We start from the raw sequence: 14,659 nt of genomic DNA, 5'->3' as shown, positions 1-14,659 counted from the left end.
AAACAAAGAGAATTGCAGTAAAAATTAAGAAAACTTCGAGGAGAAAACTTAAGATTTTTTAACAAATGTGAACCAATTAGACGTTAAGTGATATAGTGCCGATTTAAATTGTATGGTGAAGAGCACAACGGACTAAGGGTGATACAAAGATTGGATATTTCTCTTAACTGTGCGTGCGTCACCATGACATCGTGTTTTTAACGTTTCCGTGCGCCGTGGTGACAGAACGTGTTGATTTTAAAATCGGGTAACCAAAATAGTTTTTCATCAAATGGAATCGAACTTCGTATATCAATAAAATAAATGTTGTTACATAACTTAATCTGTAAGTTATGACTTAAAATTATGAAAAATTCATGACAGACAGCCCAATTGTCTTCGTATTGTTTGATTGACCGTCGTATAATTCTGTGTACTAAGAAAATACATGTATCTTTATTTTCTTTCTTTAAGAAATTGATTGTTCAAGTATATGTTTTGTCGAAAGTTTCAACAGATCAATTTTAAAAATTCATGACTTCTTTATTGTTTTCCTTTAACAAAAAATAAGATTTTTCGATTTCATTATAAAAAGTAAAGAAATGGAAAAGGTCCACTATGTTTTATTCAATTTCAATTTTTATTCACATGCATGTAATTAAGCGAGTGTCGCATGTTTCTTATAATCTTTCTAATATATGATATAAATGTTTTCTACATGTATAGTTGCTGGTGAAGTTCGACATTAACTATTTTATCATTGTAAATTGCGAAATAAAGACGTCGCCTATAAAAGCTGGTTTACAAACATTTCATGCGGATAAAAAACTACTTTTCTTTCAGAATGTAACGTAAATTAAATATTACAGTGAAACATTTTATACTATATTTGAAGTGTCCGAGTTCCAGAGGGTCGAAACAAATCGGGTGAACCATTATACTTTGATTTGGCTAAATAGTTTTGTTTTACTTTAAACAATACACAACGATATTTTGTAAAGAACTCAAGTTAATTTATTGATACATAATGCAACTTGTGTAAGGTAATCAAGTAAGAAAATACACTGACAAAGATTTCAACATAGCGCATACAAACAAAACACCATCATGACGGTTTTCTTCCATTAAACCATTTTTGACTTGTATCAACCTTTTTTCTTCTGGTGAGATATATTTCATCCGTTTGAATGTACTTGTACTACATATGTATCATAATTGGAAACCAACAGTTAGTAAGCGTATGTAAGACTTGCCTTGGGATTCCGACGATGCATTCCCATTAATTCGTAATGCACTAAGTATCCTTTCCTCCACTAAGATTTAAATATAAATAAAATTTACCAAAATTCTAGATCCAAATCAATCATTGATTAACATTACACAATAAATGCTTTCGTTTGTGTTTCATTTGGGTATGAAGAATGCTACCTACTTTCATTACCCAAATGACGCAACAGAAAAGCATTTTTCTGTGTATATTTACATATATCATCTAATCATGTAATCAATTATCATGAAAGCAAGTAAAAGTACGTAGATAGTTACTGTCGAAAGAAACGTAACTCAAAAGGAACAGATGTTTTCCTTACATATGAAGGTTACAATAATAACATCAGCTCCTTGGAAGTCTGAGGTCCTTGGGGTTTGTGCTCTTAATGTAACTTTAGTTTTAGTCGGTCAAGAAATAAACACAACAGGTTTCTGTTTAGTTATGCATGCATGGATTACAATATATTATCGTAGAAATAGAGAAAAATATCTAGTGGATGTAAATATCGAAGAAAATATGCAGATAGAAGAGAGCATTAAATTCAGCAATATTTTCCAAATCAATGAAAGGTCATTAAAATAAAAACACGTTTTATCAATTATACCAACTAACATTAAATTCATGAAATCGATATCGTAAATGTTATCTGTGGATTAAATGTACACGGAAACAAACAACGATTGCATGTTTTAAATTTGTCATTTAGATCAATTCACTTTGAATTTTCAACAGCTAGGATAATACTTAAGTATACAAGTATTACTTAAGTATTCAACAATGTATACAATCATTATGTTTTAAAATAAACCAAAATCAATCACAAAATCTTTCCCTGTATTAACACAATCATTTATACAAATATTTAAAGGTCCACAACTAGAAAACTAATTCCACAATTTATAAAACTGTCTTCCGTTAAAAGGAAATTCTTTCCTGTGCTTTGTTTAGAGTACACGCAGATGAGGCATACATGTATTATAAATTCTCATCTACTTTTTCAATAATCCGGTTGGCTAGTTCCATTGCCTTGCTGGCCTGGGATCTGGTATAGGCCTTTGATGGTTGATGACCTCTCTCTGGATATCTCATTCTTTGAGGTTCCAGAGTCAGATTTTGTAAATCTGTTGCCAGGCGTCGTACTTCTTTAGGGCAAGATTGAGCAAGAATAAAAAGACTTTCAGAGCGATTTACTTTTTTTGCATCGTCTTTGTATTGCCATGCAATGAGGGCCTTTTCTGCTGCCTTGAAAGAAGTAAAAAATATTTTTTCAAAAAGATTTTTAAAAAAAACCCTAAAAAGTATTTATATGATAAATTGCAGTGAAGACCTTGCAATATCAATCAACGAAATTGTCTTTAAAAAAATATCTAATCATATGGAATTATACACCTCCCGGTATGTCTGTGATAAGAGTTTCCTATTTACATTCAATTTAGGAGTTTCTTATTTACATTCAATTTCTATTGACTCGCCAATATATTATTTCTTTTCAATCAATTTCAGAAAGTGGTATAACCAATCATTTTAACAAAGTTGTAAGCCTTTCACCCAAATTGTGATTTGCGCTTTAAATTGAAAGAAGCTCATGTTCATGAGAAGTCACAAAACTGAAATGATCTTATAATGACGACAGGGGAAGACACAATGCCAAATTCGTTCCGATAACCTTACTTGAACTATCATCTTAGGAGAATTGTTATCTCAACATACAAAAGTCTAGACGGCTCATCTGACAATCCAACATTGAAATAAGCCTTTAAAATGGTAAAATTCCAAACCCAAGATAAAATATTTCATTCTCAATATCTAAATTAACCAAAAAAATCGTGATTACAAAATCTGTATCCTAGCGACACCAAATTATAAAAAAGGATATAATGTGGGTACGCTTTTACATATAAACAAGCATCATCGCTAGTTAAAAGATCACAATAACTTCGCTGAATTATTTAACATCAAGCATTTTTAAATTCCGTGTGCTTTGTGAATCTAGGTATCCCTTGTTAATTTGCATTAGCTTGTTTAGCGTTTAAACCTGGAGTGTATTCACTGGAATTGTGACTGTTGAGGTATATTTTTTAAAGGTAAATATTTGTAAAACAGTTATCATATTCTGATCAGGTTCATCTAGTAGTATATTTGAATTCCTGAATAAAGCTATCAAAGTCAATGAATAAAAGATTCGTGCAGAAAATGAAAAGGTCAGAAAAATTCATATTGCCGGAAAATACTCGTTATTCCTATCAATATACCTCCCATGCAATGCAAGAATCTGAACAATAAATAGCACATGTTTATGAGGACTTCTTAGTGTTGATGCATAAAAAAGCCAAAAAGTAATTTTGTCAGATGTGCCTTCATGGTTTTCGTATGAACCCGCAAATTCGCACCTTATCATGATTGTGGGAATAACAACAGAACAGAACGCTTTGAAATTCTTTGAAATTTTCCTAGTCGTTTGTATTGAATTTAACATATGGTACAACAAACATCAATTTGTCATAAATAACACATAACAACCTTCCCCAGTTTTACCACTCTATAATAGATTCCTCAACAACACATTTGATTTCAAAATTGAATAAAATTTATAACAACTTCTTACCTGATAGCTTGTAAAGCATATCCAGCTGAAATATGATTCTGCTCTATCTTCCGATTGATACGCAAATCGCATGTCATATTTTGCTTCTTCAAGCCACATGTTTGCTGTAAAAGGTTGTGGATCGGGATAATAGGTATTTTGATATCGTTGGTAACCGTCGGTTCCTGGCGAGCTTGTTGATCTTGTTCTTTGGTAGCGCCTTTCGTTTTCTTGTTCTCTTCTGTAAAATTTTTCGAATTCGCTGAAAAAATCATCACTCCATGGATGTCTTCTATTTGTAGGTTCCTCCGTATCGTCTATATCCACGTTTTTTCCATCTTCAAGCAATTGTATAATTTTACGTATGTACTGAAATACCTTTGTTGCCCTTGGAACGTCATCGGGGTTTTTGTCTGGATGCCACTTAAACATAATTCTGCGACATATATTTCTTCTTTGATCTTCACGAAGTGTGAACGCATGTTTTAATAAATCCCTGATTTCTTTGAATATTTCGTCGAGTGATCTATTATCGTTAAAAGAAGTATTTGTTTCTGCATCTTCTGTACGTTTATGGAGAACTTGAACTTGGAATTCAGTAAAAATGCTTTTATCTTTAGGGTCCTTAGACCTGTTGAATTTGTACAATTCATAGACTTTTAATTCTTTTTCTACTTCTGGTTCAATTTCAGCAAGATAAGCTTGCAAAAAAATTAAACTACTTGCATCAACTGTACATGCTACCTTTTCTTTTATAATCGCGTATTTGTACTCCACATCTCCACGCTCGTTCATTCTAGAGAAATATGCCACATATTCACCAGGTTCAAACGATATAAAAGCATTATCAAGGATACCATGCCAGCGAATTTCTACCACATCACCGGGCTCAGGAAATCGAAGCGTAACCACTTTATGTTTTTTGTTTAAAGATGGAACTTCACGCTCATCCAAAACGGTTTCAATTTTTTCAGGCTGTTTTACTTCATGGCATAGCATACTCAAAAGGGCATCTGTATTATTGAAATTACAACTTGTACACTCCCTAATTGCTCTAGAAATATTGTCATAATTCTGATTGATAACCTTTTCTGAGTCGTTTTCTTCAAGAAAGTCTGCATAAATCTTACAAATTTTTTCCCCGTTTTCTTCAGCCGATTCAAAATACCGAGAACACGTTTTTCTTTTGATCTCTTTCCCTTCGTAAGTGTAAACTCTTTGCATTCCTTTAGCACATATCAGTTGCATTCTACGCAAATTTTCTTTAAACGTTCGTATCTTTTCATCTGAGGACTGCTGTTCTTTTTTCTCGAGCTGTTCTCTATAAACCAACCTCAGGACTCCATTTATGAATTCATCACTTTTAAAAAAATCATTTATTTGTCGTGAGGCCCTGTTTGTATGAATCTGGGCTTGCTTTGTGTCGATATGCTGTGTCACTACTTCCGATATGAACTTTGGTCGAATTTCACAAGGAAGGGTTTTTATTTTCTTTTGAAGGATTTCAGCTTCAATTTCAAAGCTATCGTACAAAATATTCAAATTTTCTTTTTCTGAAAAAATCGAATCATATAATGAGAAGTTCATGTAAATTAATGATTTAGCCTCTACCAATTTTCCATTTCTTGATAAGAGGAATAAATCCTTGTTCGATAACACTTCAGAACTACCATTTTGAGGGAGAAGCTCGAAGAAAAGCTGCATTGCTTTCTTCACAGCTGTAAGCTCGTTTGCATTAAGATTGTCTCCTATAGAGTGTATTTGATATAGTATATCGGCAAATGTCTTCGAAGATATTTTTCTTGTTGCACCAAGTGTTTCAAAGAGTTGAATAAATCCTAAAAATTCATCTGGTATAGCCATCAAGTATGGTTTCATTTTGTATTCTTCGTCCAATTGAAGTGTAAATCGTTCACATGGAAATACGCCTGGAAATTCTGATACAAAGACAAAAGGCAATTTCTTCAAAGCCGAAACATCCATTGATGATAACACCTTTACATCGCTTGCATACTCATAGAATGTTCTCATGATTTTTGAAATCTCTTGTAAGCCCAATTTGTTAAGACTGGTTTCAGAGAGGACTCCAAGACGACTACATACTTTCTGAATGTGAGTAAGTATCATGTTTGCAGTTGGATCCTGAACTCCTAGTTTAGACAAATTGAAGTTACGAGCTTCATAATCAACCCAGGTTGGCAGAAGTCTGCGTTGAGTCCATACAGTTACTAAGAATTTACTCCGTACAGAATTGCTAAACGATATTAAATGGTTGGATTCATCAGATGGGTAGGGACATATAGTGCAATAGGTATTCCCTATTTTGTACGGGACGATAAATTTGATTTTACTCACGCGTTGAAGAAATTCTTTGGAATGCAATTTTGGAGAATGCAACAAATGCTGAACAAGACACTTGGATCTTTCCTCAAGTTTTTCAGATAAGCCACAACGTCCTTGAGATTCTTGTTGCAATGCAAACTCTATAAATAACTCAGGCGTTATTTCTGATCTCATACCAACTAAAATCATAAAATCTCTCCATTCATCGGAAGAAAATGGTTTTGGTGGAAAACGCGAACGATCTTCGAACATAACAGCCAATAATTTGTTGAATGGATTGAAAAACTGTGAAGCTAATTTGTAATTTCCGTCATTTTGTGGAATGAATGGTAATTTTTTTAATGCTTTTATGAGACATTGCTGTTCATCATCATAAACAAAAGATTGTCTTAGTAAGTCGTCTCTTATGTATTCAAGATGTCTCATTCTGTTTACTTCTGGTATATTTTGAAAACAGGGAAGAATATGCACTACATACACTTCACATACACTTTGTTTGGTCACACTAAAACGCTCAAATATGCACTTTAATCTATTGTTTTGACGCAGTAGTATTTTACTTGTCTTTTCAGCCCAAATATGCATTCCATCTGGAGGAAGTCCCTCTGGTAGTGCTAAAATGTCACGATTTTCTTCAAGATTCATTTTCTCTCCATGCACTGTCGTATACAAAGGCAATTTTCTAAGCATTGTAAGGCAGTATTGTCTATTTGGTAAATCAAGAAGCTGTTGTAATCCACCAGCAAAATACTCAAGAATATTGTCACAGTCATTTATATTTAATTGTTCATTGCACTCAATCAATTGTCTATGAACAAACAAGCATTCTAAGACATCATGAACTCGATTCTGGGTTGATACAATATGACCCAGTGGATGTGCTGGAGGCAATAAGTTACTATCCAAAACAGGTAGTTTTAATTTTGTCAAAGATTGTCTCAATGAGGATGGAAATGTTGACAAATCGATGACATGATTGGCTTTCTCTAATGGATATAACTCTTTTTTCACATCAATTACAGAAGTAAATTGAATGCCAACTAACTTGCTTGTGGGAATTATGTTCCAAGGAAAAATAGGTAAAAGGATACGCTTCACCTCGGTTTGATCATGAACATCTCCTATTTCTGACCTGAGAAACGTCCATAATCTATTTAACCATAGTTTGTTTGGAATTTTGGACTGTTCTGGATTCCATTGACATATATTATGACGAAATAAGTCATAGTCAATGTCAAAAGGCAAACATTCCACCAATCTTTCAATGTTCAACTTCTCTATACACCCAAGATTTTCGGGTTGAAGAATTTTGTGTAGCTTATGGTGGAGTAGTTTTTCTTTTGAACTAGGAATCAAGTCTGAAAATGGCGTCAATATGACAGGTTTATGTAAACTAAACTTTACAACATTTTCCGTCTCTAATAGACAAAGTGGTAGTCCATCTATTTCGTTGCTGAAGTTGTTACTTTTCATGCAAAATTCAATACAAGCTATGACATGATCGGGTATTTTCAGAGGAGAAGTTTTCAATTCTAGCTGTGTGTCTTCAATGATAGTATTGATTTGGCATGCCGTAGATTTTAGATAACGTAGTAGACTGTCTGCATTCAACTTTGTAATAGTGATCCCTGCACTTTCAATGCTTTTACAGACCCATAACGGTGTGTCTACAAGTTTTGCTCCAAGATCTTTTGATATTGAAACTATTTTTACATTTTCACTTTTCACTGTTTCTTCTCTAAAAAGTACATTTTCATTTCCTTCATTCAGGGCATATGATAACACTTCAGCTTTATTTTTTTCAATGTAACGAAAAGACAAAAACATCTTTAGTTGCATCCTGGCAATATGCTTATAAACAGCCTTAACAAATTCTTTCCAGTAAAGATCACTTGCTTTAGCAATATTTGGAAAACAACTGTGAAATTTGTCTATTTTGTCCCTTGCAACTCGGTTTTCCTGTGTTATTGAATCTAGACCAAGAATAGAGTGAAACGATTTCATTGCTCTTGCATATATTGGCGCGATGATATCACAGAGCAATAGAGTGTTCCACTCTGTACGGTAAGCTTTCTTGTCTTCTTTCCACAATCCTCTTCGAGATTCATTGTCGAGGGAAAAATGACCATTGATGTGCATTGTTAATCCAGTCTCACAGGGCAAAGGCAAAAAACAAAATGCTAACGCCTTTTCTTCTAAAATAGTGTCCAAAGGTATTGCAACTCCTCCCTGGGGCAAAAGTCCTAAATCATTATCATCAAAAGCATCCTGGACAGAGCTTGGTATAACAGTCTCTCTATTAAATCCAAATGTTTGAATTATGCTCCAACGTCTATCTGTTTGAAATGTTCTTTTTAAAATCACATCATACTGTACATCCTTTTGTTCTATATTGGAAACATCTTTACTTTTTTTGAATTGTTTTGCTTTTTCCAGCACGTATTCATCAAAGGCTGATTTCTCCTTTTGGTGTTCTTCTGAAATTTCTAGCTCCGTACAAATATTTTCATAAAGTTTTCCGTGTTTAATGCTTGCAATTGTTATTTTTTTTACGTTCCGTAGAAACAGTAATGACTTGGTTACCTCTGATTCAAGGTTTTGTAGCATTTTTAATATATCTTCCTCTGTCACTTCCTTGCTTGAAAGTTTAGACTTCTCAGCAAATACCTTAGTACGCAGAGGCAACCGAAATACCGTTCCAGAAGACTGTAGCAAAATGTTTTCGTGGTAACACTCAAAAACATCGGGAAAAGGTGTTCGCAGGTCATTTAATCCAACAAATCTAGCTCCAGGAGAGTTTTCATTTGCACCAGTTGCGTAGTTACAATTTGGATCCAAAACACACAGAGTATCCTCAGCTCCGTCAGACGCTTTTGACAGAAAGGAAGGTACATCTGTTATATGGTAAACAGCATTGAATCCAACACCATATTGTCCAGTTTTTGTGGGATCATCTCCCTTTGATCCTTGTCCTAAGTGCTGAATTCCATAAATATCAGCATCAGAGAAGAAACTATTGTTGTAGACTAGAAGAGCAGGACCTTGAAGAGGATGCCATTTAGAATCAAATGTTTTTTCAGTCCCGTATTTGTTGAAATCTGTGATAAACATGACCTCGCTCGCTTTTGCGTCATCAGCATTCTGCAACATTTCTTTCAGAACCGCTTCACTTAACGGATATTGTTGAAGTATTCTTTTGATTCTAACGGATAAATCTTCTTTTTGTCCAAATGGCAATAACTTCTGAACATAATTTTGCATTAATGATCCACTGATCTTCGATTGCACTCCAAGAACTCTAGCGTCTGCTTCTCTAATTTTCGGATGTATAAATTTCAATGACTTCCCTTTTGGCAACAACTTGCTATCATCAAGGCACAACATTCGGATTGGAGAGAGTGTCCCTTCTTCATCCGGTATACATATATCTTTGTTGTCATCGGAAAGAAAAGGCCTCTTACATACGTTGGCAAGTAACTCAACTAAATTGCATGCAAGCACCAGTGATCTTTCATCTAACACCCCTTTATGCGTCTGAGACATTTTCATCAAAACTGGTATCACGTCTTCTTCTTCAAATATTTTTTTTACCCCAATTTTTTCTAGGAAGAATGTATGTTTATTCCACAGTATTCGGTCTAATCCATATAACTTTGGGTTGCATTTAACAGGAATGGTTAATGCAGTTTGGCTTGGCTTTACAAAAGTATCATCAACGAGTAGGCAAGGTATATTTTTCAGATGTCCAATATCCTCTGAAGGTTCATTTTTGCACACATTGTCTAAAAATTGATATATTTCTGTGCATACCTTTCCGAGCAGTTGTTTGGATGTATCCGGCAGAAATTCAGGATTCACATTTTGGCATATTTTGCTTAATTGTTGGACCACTGTTAATGGTGGAATGTCCTCTGACGACAAAACTCCTAAATTACGAAACACAAACTTTGGAAAAAGAGATAGTTTCAAAGATGACACATCAATAACAAGCTTTTGACATCCTACCAAGTTTCTACAAGTGTCCATAAAAAGTTCAGCTGGTGTAGCAAGAATATAGGTATACACGTCCTCGCTATGTCTTGAACACATTGTCGAATATAAATCGTTTTTCCTTTCATCAAGAAACCAAGGGAACAGCCAATCTTCTGGTTTCTGCAACGCTGGAAGAAACGGAATGTTTCTAATTCGTTGAGCTGTATTTTCTTTTAATGGTTTGCTTTCTTGAATGTATATCAATATATATTTACATTTCTCAATGCCACATTTTGCGCAAGTTTTTGCAATTTTTTCAATAGATTCTATTCTTTCTAACAGGAGCTCATCAGATATGTCATCAATCATCATTCCCATTGAATTGAGGACAGTCTGTCGATTTTGACTTTCAAATTCTTCTGCAGGAAACCTTTCGTATTCTTCACAAAACATTGTTGCTATTTTTCCAGTTTTTGCAACAAGTTCTTTTGAGAAGTTCAAGGTTCCGCTTAATGACGTTGGAATGCATCTTATAGTGGTCATTTTAGAGCAAATTTCTTCATTGTTAAGGTCTAATGCAAAGCCAACAAGTGATTTAATCATATCCAGTGACCAAAAACCATCATCGATATTTTCTAAAAAGATGTCCACGTAGAAACATTCGACGGTTATGATTTTCGATTGAATGATATTTGGCAGTTTTCCAAACAGTGTAATATAGCCGTCAATAATCTCTTTTTCAAGGAGAATCAAATAAACATGTTCACTTCGTCTATAATTGGCTGTTGCCAATGTTGCTATTTTTCCTATTTCCGAGCTTTGTAAATCTGGATCCAAGAAAATGCATTGACTTAAAGGCAGCCATTGTTTCTCACTACAAAATACTTTGCTGTCTCGCTTAATAATTGAATCGTAAAATGTTCTGTAAAAGGCACTGTATAATTTATTTTGGATTTCCTTGTTCGGAATTGGCCAGACATTTTGTAAACGATCACATAAAATGTTTTTTTCACTGAGGTTCTCTATCAAATTAATGTATGCGTTGACCACAGCGTCAGCTAGCAATGCTTCATTCCAATCATTCTCAAAATCATTTTTGTCGTCTGTTGTTTTTGAAGACAGTTGTCTACGATTTGATGATATGGCAAATGAGCCATTGACATGCAGCGGAAGAGGGGAATTAACTGGTAATGGTAGATAACAAAAAATGTGACTGTCCTTATAAAATCCATTTGGAGTTTCTTTTAAGGATGAACATTTTAGGACACCAGCTTCCTCTTTCAAATATATTGCTGTGCTCGCCAAAGGCAAAACACCTTTATGAGACACATGTCTACCCATATCCAAGCTAACTGTTGTACCAGATGCCCATGATATAAACCACTTTGCTTCTGAGTTTCCAGTCATTGAATTACAAACTTTATGACACTCATTTGTCAACTCTGTCAAAATAGTTACTTTCAAAGTCTGCAAAACTTGTTGAGGAATCTCTTGCCAATTCTTTTGATAGTGTTGCATAGCTAATCCAAATGTTGGTAGTATTTGGAGATCTTCTTGAGAATCTTCTTTTCTATGCACTCGATGCAAAAGAATTAAATCAGTTTCAGGACTATCCTTCGGTAGATAAAAGAACTCAATTTGTTTGACATGCTGAGTAAACAAAAGCAAATTTCCTGCATTTTCCACAAACAATTGAATCATGCTCTGAATTTCTTGTTCATTATAGGTTTTATCACTTATTTCACTGTTCACAGCTTGTTCCTTTGTTCTAAATGGGAATCGGAATAGGGTTCCTTTGAATGAAGGATCTTCTGAATCCAGATTGCATCCAAATATCCCATTAAAAGGCTTAAACTGGTTTTTCATCCTGCGAAGTAGAATTTTGTTTTTCGTTGCAGTGAGATCTATTTTCAATCCTGGGTTATTTTTCTTGACAGCCTTTCCGATGTATTTGGCATGTGGGTCAAATATCACCATATTAGAACCTGTTATAAAGCTTGGGACATCAGTTAAATTGTAAACAGAGCAAAATCCGAGACCAAATTTTCCAACTTTTGTCAAATCGTCTGCTTTTGTTGCTCCACTTAGCTTTGTTATATTTTCTAAATCTTTTTGAGAGAATAAAGCATCATTGAATGCCCACAGTGCTGGTCCTTGGCAAGATACCATGCTTTCGTCAATAAGTCTTGTGCGACAATCCATATTTTCCCTTTCATCGTATAAAAAGCAAACTTTAGTGGCCTTTGCATCATCTGCATTTTGTACCAATTCTTTTGGGACCACAAAGCCGTCTTTGTAGTCTTTTAGCAGATTTTTGATGCGCCTCGTCAATGGTTCTTTTTGTCCCCATTCCTGAATTCCTTCAGTCTCTGATAGTAAATTTTCTGTGAGAGAAGGAACACCCAATTTTGCTGCAGTGTCAGACGAAACATCCTCATGAACAAAATACATCGATTCACCATCCTCTTCCGCCAACTCCTTCAACCATTCGGCATTGCAGTAATTACATTCACTTGCTTCTTTGAATTCCAGTTTTGTTTCATTTGTAGAATGAATCGGTATTGGTACATTCATGTTCCCGACCTCAGAAACAGTTTTTAACTTGTTCAGGATTCGAATTATAATATCCATATCGAACCGAATGCGGTCTTTTTCCGAATTATTTTGCTCATGATAAGATTTTATGACGTTCAAAATAGAAATAAGGCTTTCTGTTGTTTGCTTTTTCTTACAGCCAAGATGTTCTGCTAATCGTTCTATGCCATTTGTTAAAAATTCTGTTGGCAGTGGCACAAGATAAGGCTTGATATCTATGTCGTCTGGACATCTGTTTATATAGATTTGATCCGGTTGAATAAAACCATCGCCCATCCACATTCTGTCCACGCAGATGTTTATGCAGTTCCTCAACATACTAATCTCAGCTAGATATGTATAAAGCCGTTTAATTGGAAGAATATACTCCGATTTGTATTTTTCTTGGTAGTTGTCAACATATAATGAATGCTGTTGCAAAACAACTTCCAAATCAGGTTTTCTGTTCCATCTAAAATGCTGGATAAGATTAGTAGAGGTGTTAGGTGAAATAACTGGAGCAACATGTCCAATAAGATCCCAATATTCGCAATTGAATACCTGAGAAGGCTTACAAAAGAAATGTTGATATCTGAACCACATCAAATTTGGTAATGGTAAAGCTGGAGCTTGATATGGTAAAACAATTTCCATATCCATCAACAGGTTTTTTAGATATGCATTAGAGCCCGTAATATACTCAGTCAATAAGGCTTCCCTCTCTGTGAGAATTCTGAAAATTGCAGACTGCTTTGCTATTACGTCAGCGGTTACTTCCTTATTTTCAATGCTGCTTTCATGCACAGCTTTGGCAGCATGATAGATATCCTCTGAGGAAACATGTTCTCTAGATTTTAGTCCAAGCTTTCGCAAAACCTTGATTCCTTTATGTTGAATGCTTGGAGATGGAAATTTTGATCTATCTGATACAAGATTACAAATAATCTCATCTTCAGGATCAAATAATTCTGCTGCTGTCCTCTGATTATTTGTTCCTGTAGTGACAAAAGGTATGCTTTTCACCAGCTGAAACATGGTGCTATTCATGTTGTATATCTTTTTTTCTATCGTATATTTCATGACATCCTGTGTTTCCTTTTTATTGTAGACGTTTCCTTTCAATACGCATGTTAGAACATTAGAGAATATTTCAGCATCTTGTAGTTCATGGGCACCAAGCTCTTTGGCAAAATAGATAACTTTTTTGTCTGAAGTTTTGACGACTTCAGATGGATAAAACACAGGTAAATCTTTTGTCAATAAATTTCCATTGTCCCGTATGCTTACGAACTTTTGCTGTGTTGCAAAAATCTTTAACGATTTCAATACCTGCACTGAAAAGGTTCCCATTCTTTGACGTTCCTTGCTGATGAATTGCAAAAAATCAGTTTTTTGGTCAGCAGTGCATTGGTTGTTGAACTGGCTGACTATATCCTCCCAGCTAGACTTCTGACCCAGCAAAGCAATGGCATTCACTACATTCATTACAGACACAGCAGGAATAAAGTGATCTAACTGTGGATGTACTGATATGTATTTTGGAAAACCTCCTAAAACTTTAATCGACAGCATATCCAAACATGTTGAGATATTTTCAGATATATTTCCAACTAAGATGTTTTCTTTCAGCGCATGCATCTGATATTCATTTTCGTTGATTTTTTCTGGAATTAGGGGAAGATCTTGAAACACTTCTAACTTTTGTGAAAACTCTTTAACAATGCATTCCCATACCATTCTTAGCCATTCAACACTAGAATCGGATAACTTCCATCTTATTGGACATTGCCCAAAACCAATGTTCTTCTGGACTGTTTCTTTGAAAAGATGAATAAAGCTTTGCTCTTGTAAAATTCGAATCTGATAAATGCCTGAAATGTAAAAAATGTTGAGCAATGTAACAAAGCGAGTATAAAATGTTTATAACACCGTTGATT

The 14,659-nt window shown here is 34.6% G+C and overlaps 1 protein-coding gene across 3 annotated transcripts in view; it reads right to left on the bottom strand.

Moving 5' to 3' along the window:
* Positions 1–2,069: 2,069 nt before the first annotated feature.
* The window catches only part of LOC128176269 (sacsin-like), a 28,498-nt gene continuing 15,908 nt past the window's right edge, over positions 2,070–14,659 (bottom strand). For all 3 annotated transcript variants that reach the window (XM_052842479.1, XM_052842481.1, XM_052842480.1), the window contains exons 8-9: positions 3,855–14,593; positions 2,070–2,491 (exon numbers count right to left, since the gene is read on the bottom strand). In XM_052842479.1, the coding sequence (XP_052698439.1) occupies positions 2,225–2,491; positions 3,855–14,593 (11,006 nt within the window). In that variant the 3' untranslated portion in view covers positions 2,070–2,224. The remainder of the gene's footprint in view (positions 2,492–3,854; positions 14,594–14,659) is intronic.

The sequence above is a fragment of the Crassostrea angulata genome, chromosome 3 (assembly GCF_025612915.1).
Source record: "Crassostrea angulata isolate pt1a10 chromosome 3, ASM2561291v2, whole genome shotgun sequence".
Taxonomy (NCBI): domain Eukaryota; kingdom Metazoa; phylum Mollusca; class Bivalvia; order Ostreida; family Ostreidae; genus Magallana; species Magallana angulata.
The sequence above is the reverse complement of the archived record's forward strand: the minus strand, read 5'-3'. Positions and strand labels throughout refer to the sequence as shown.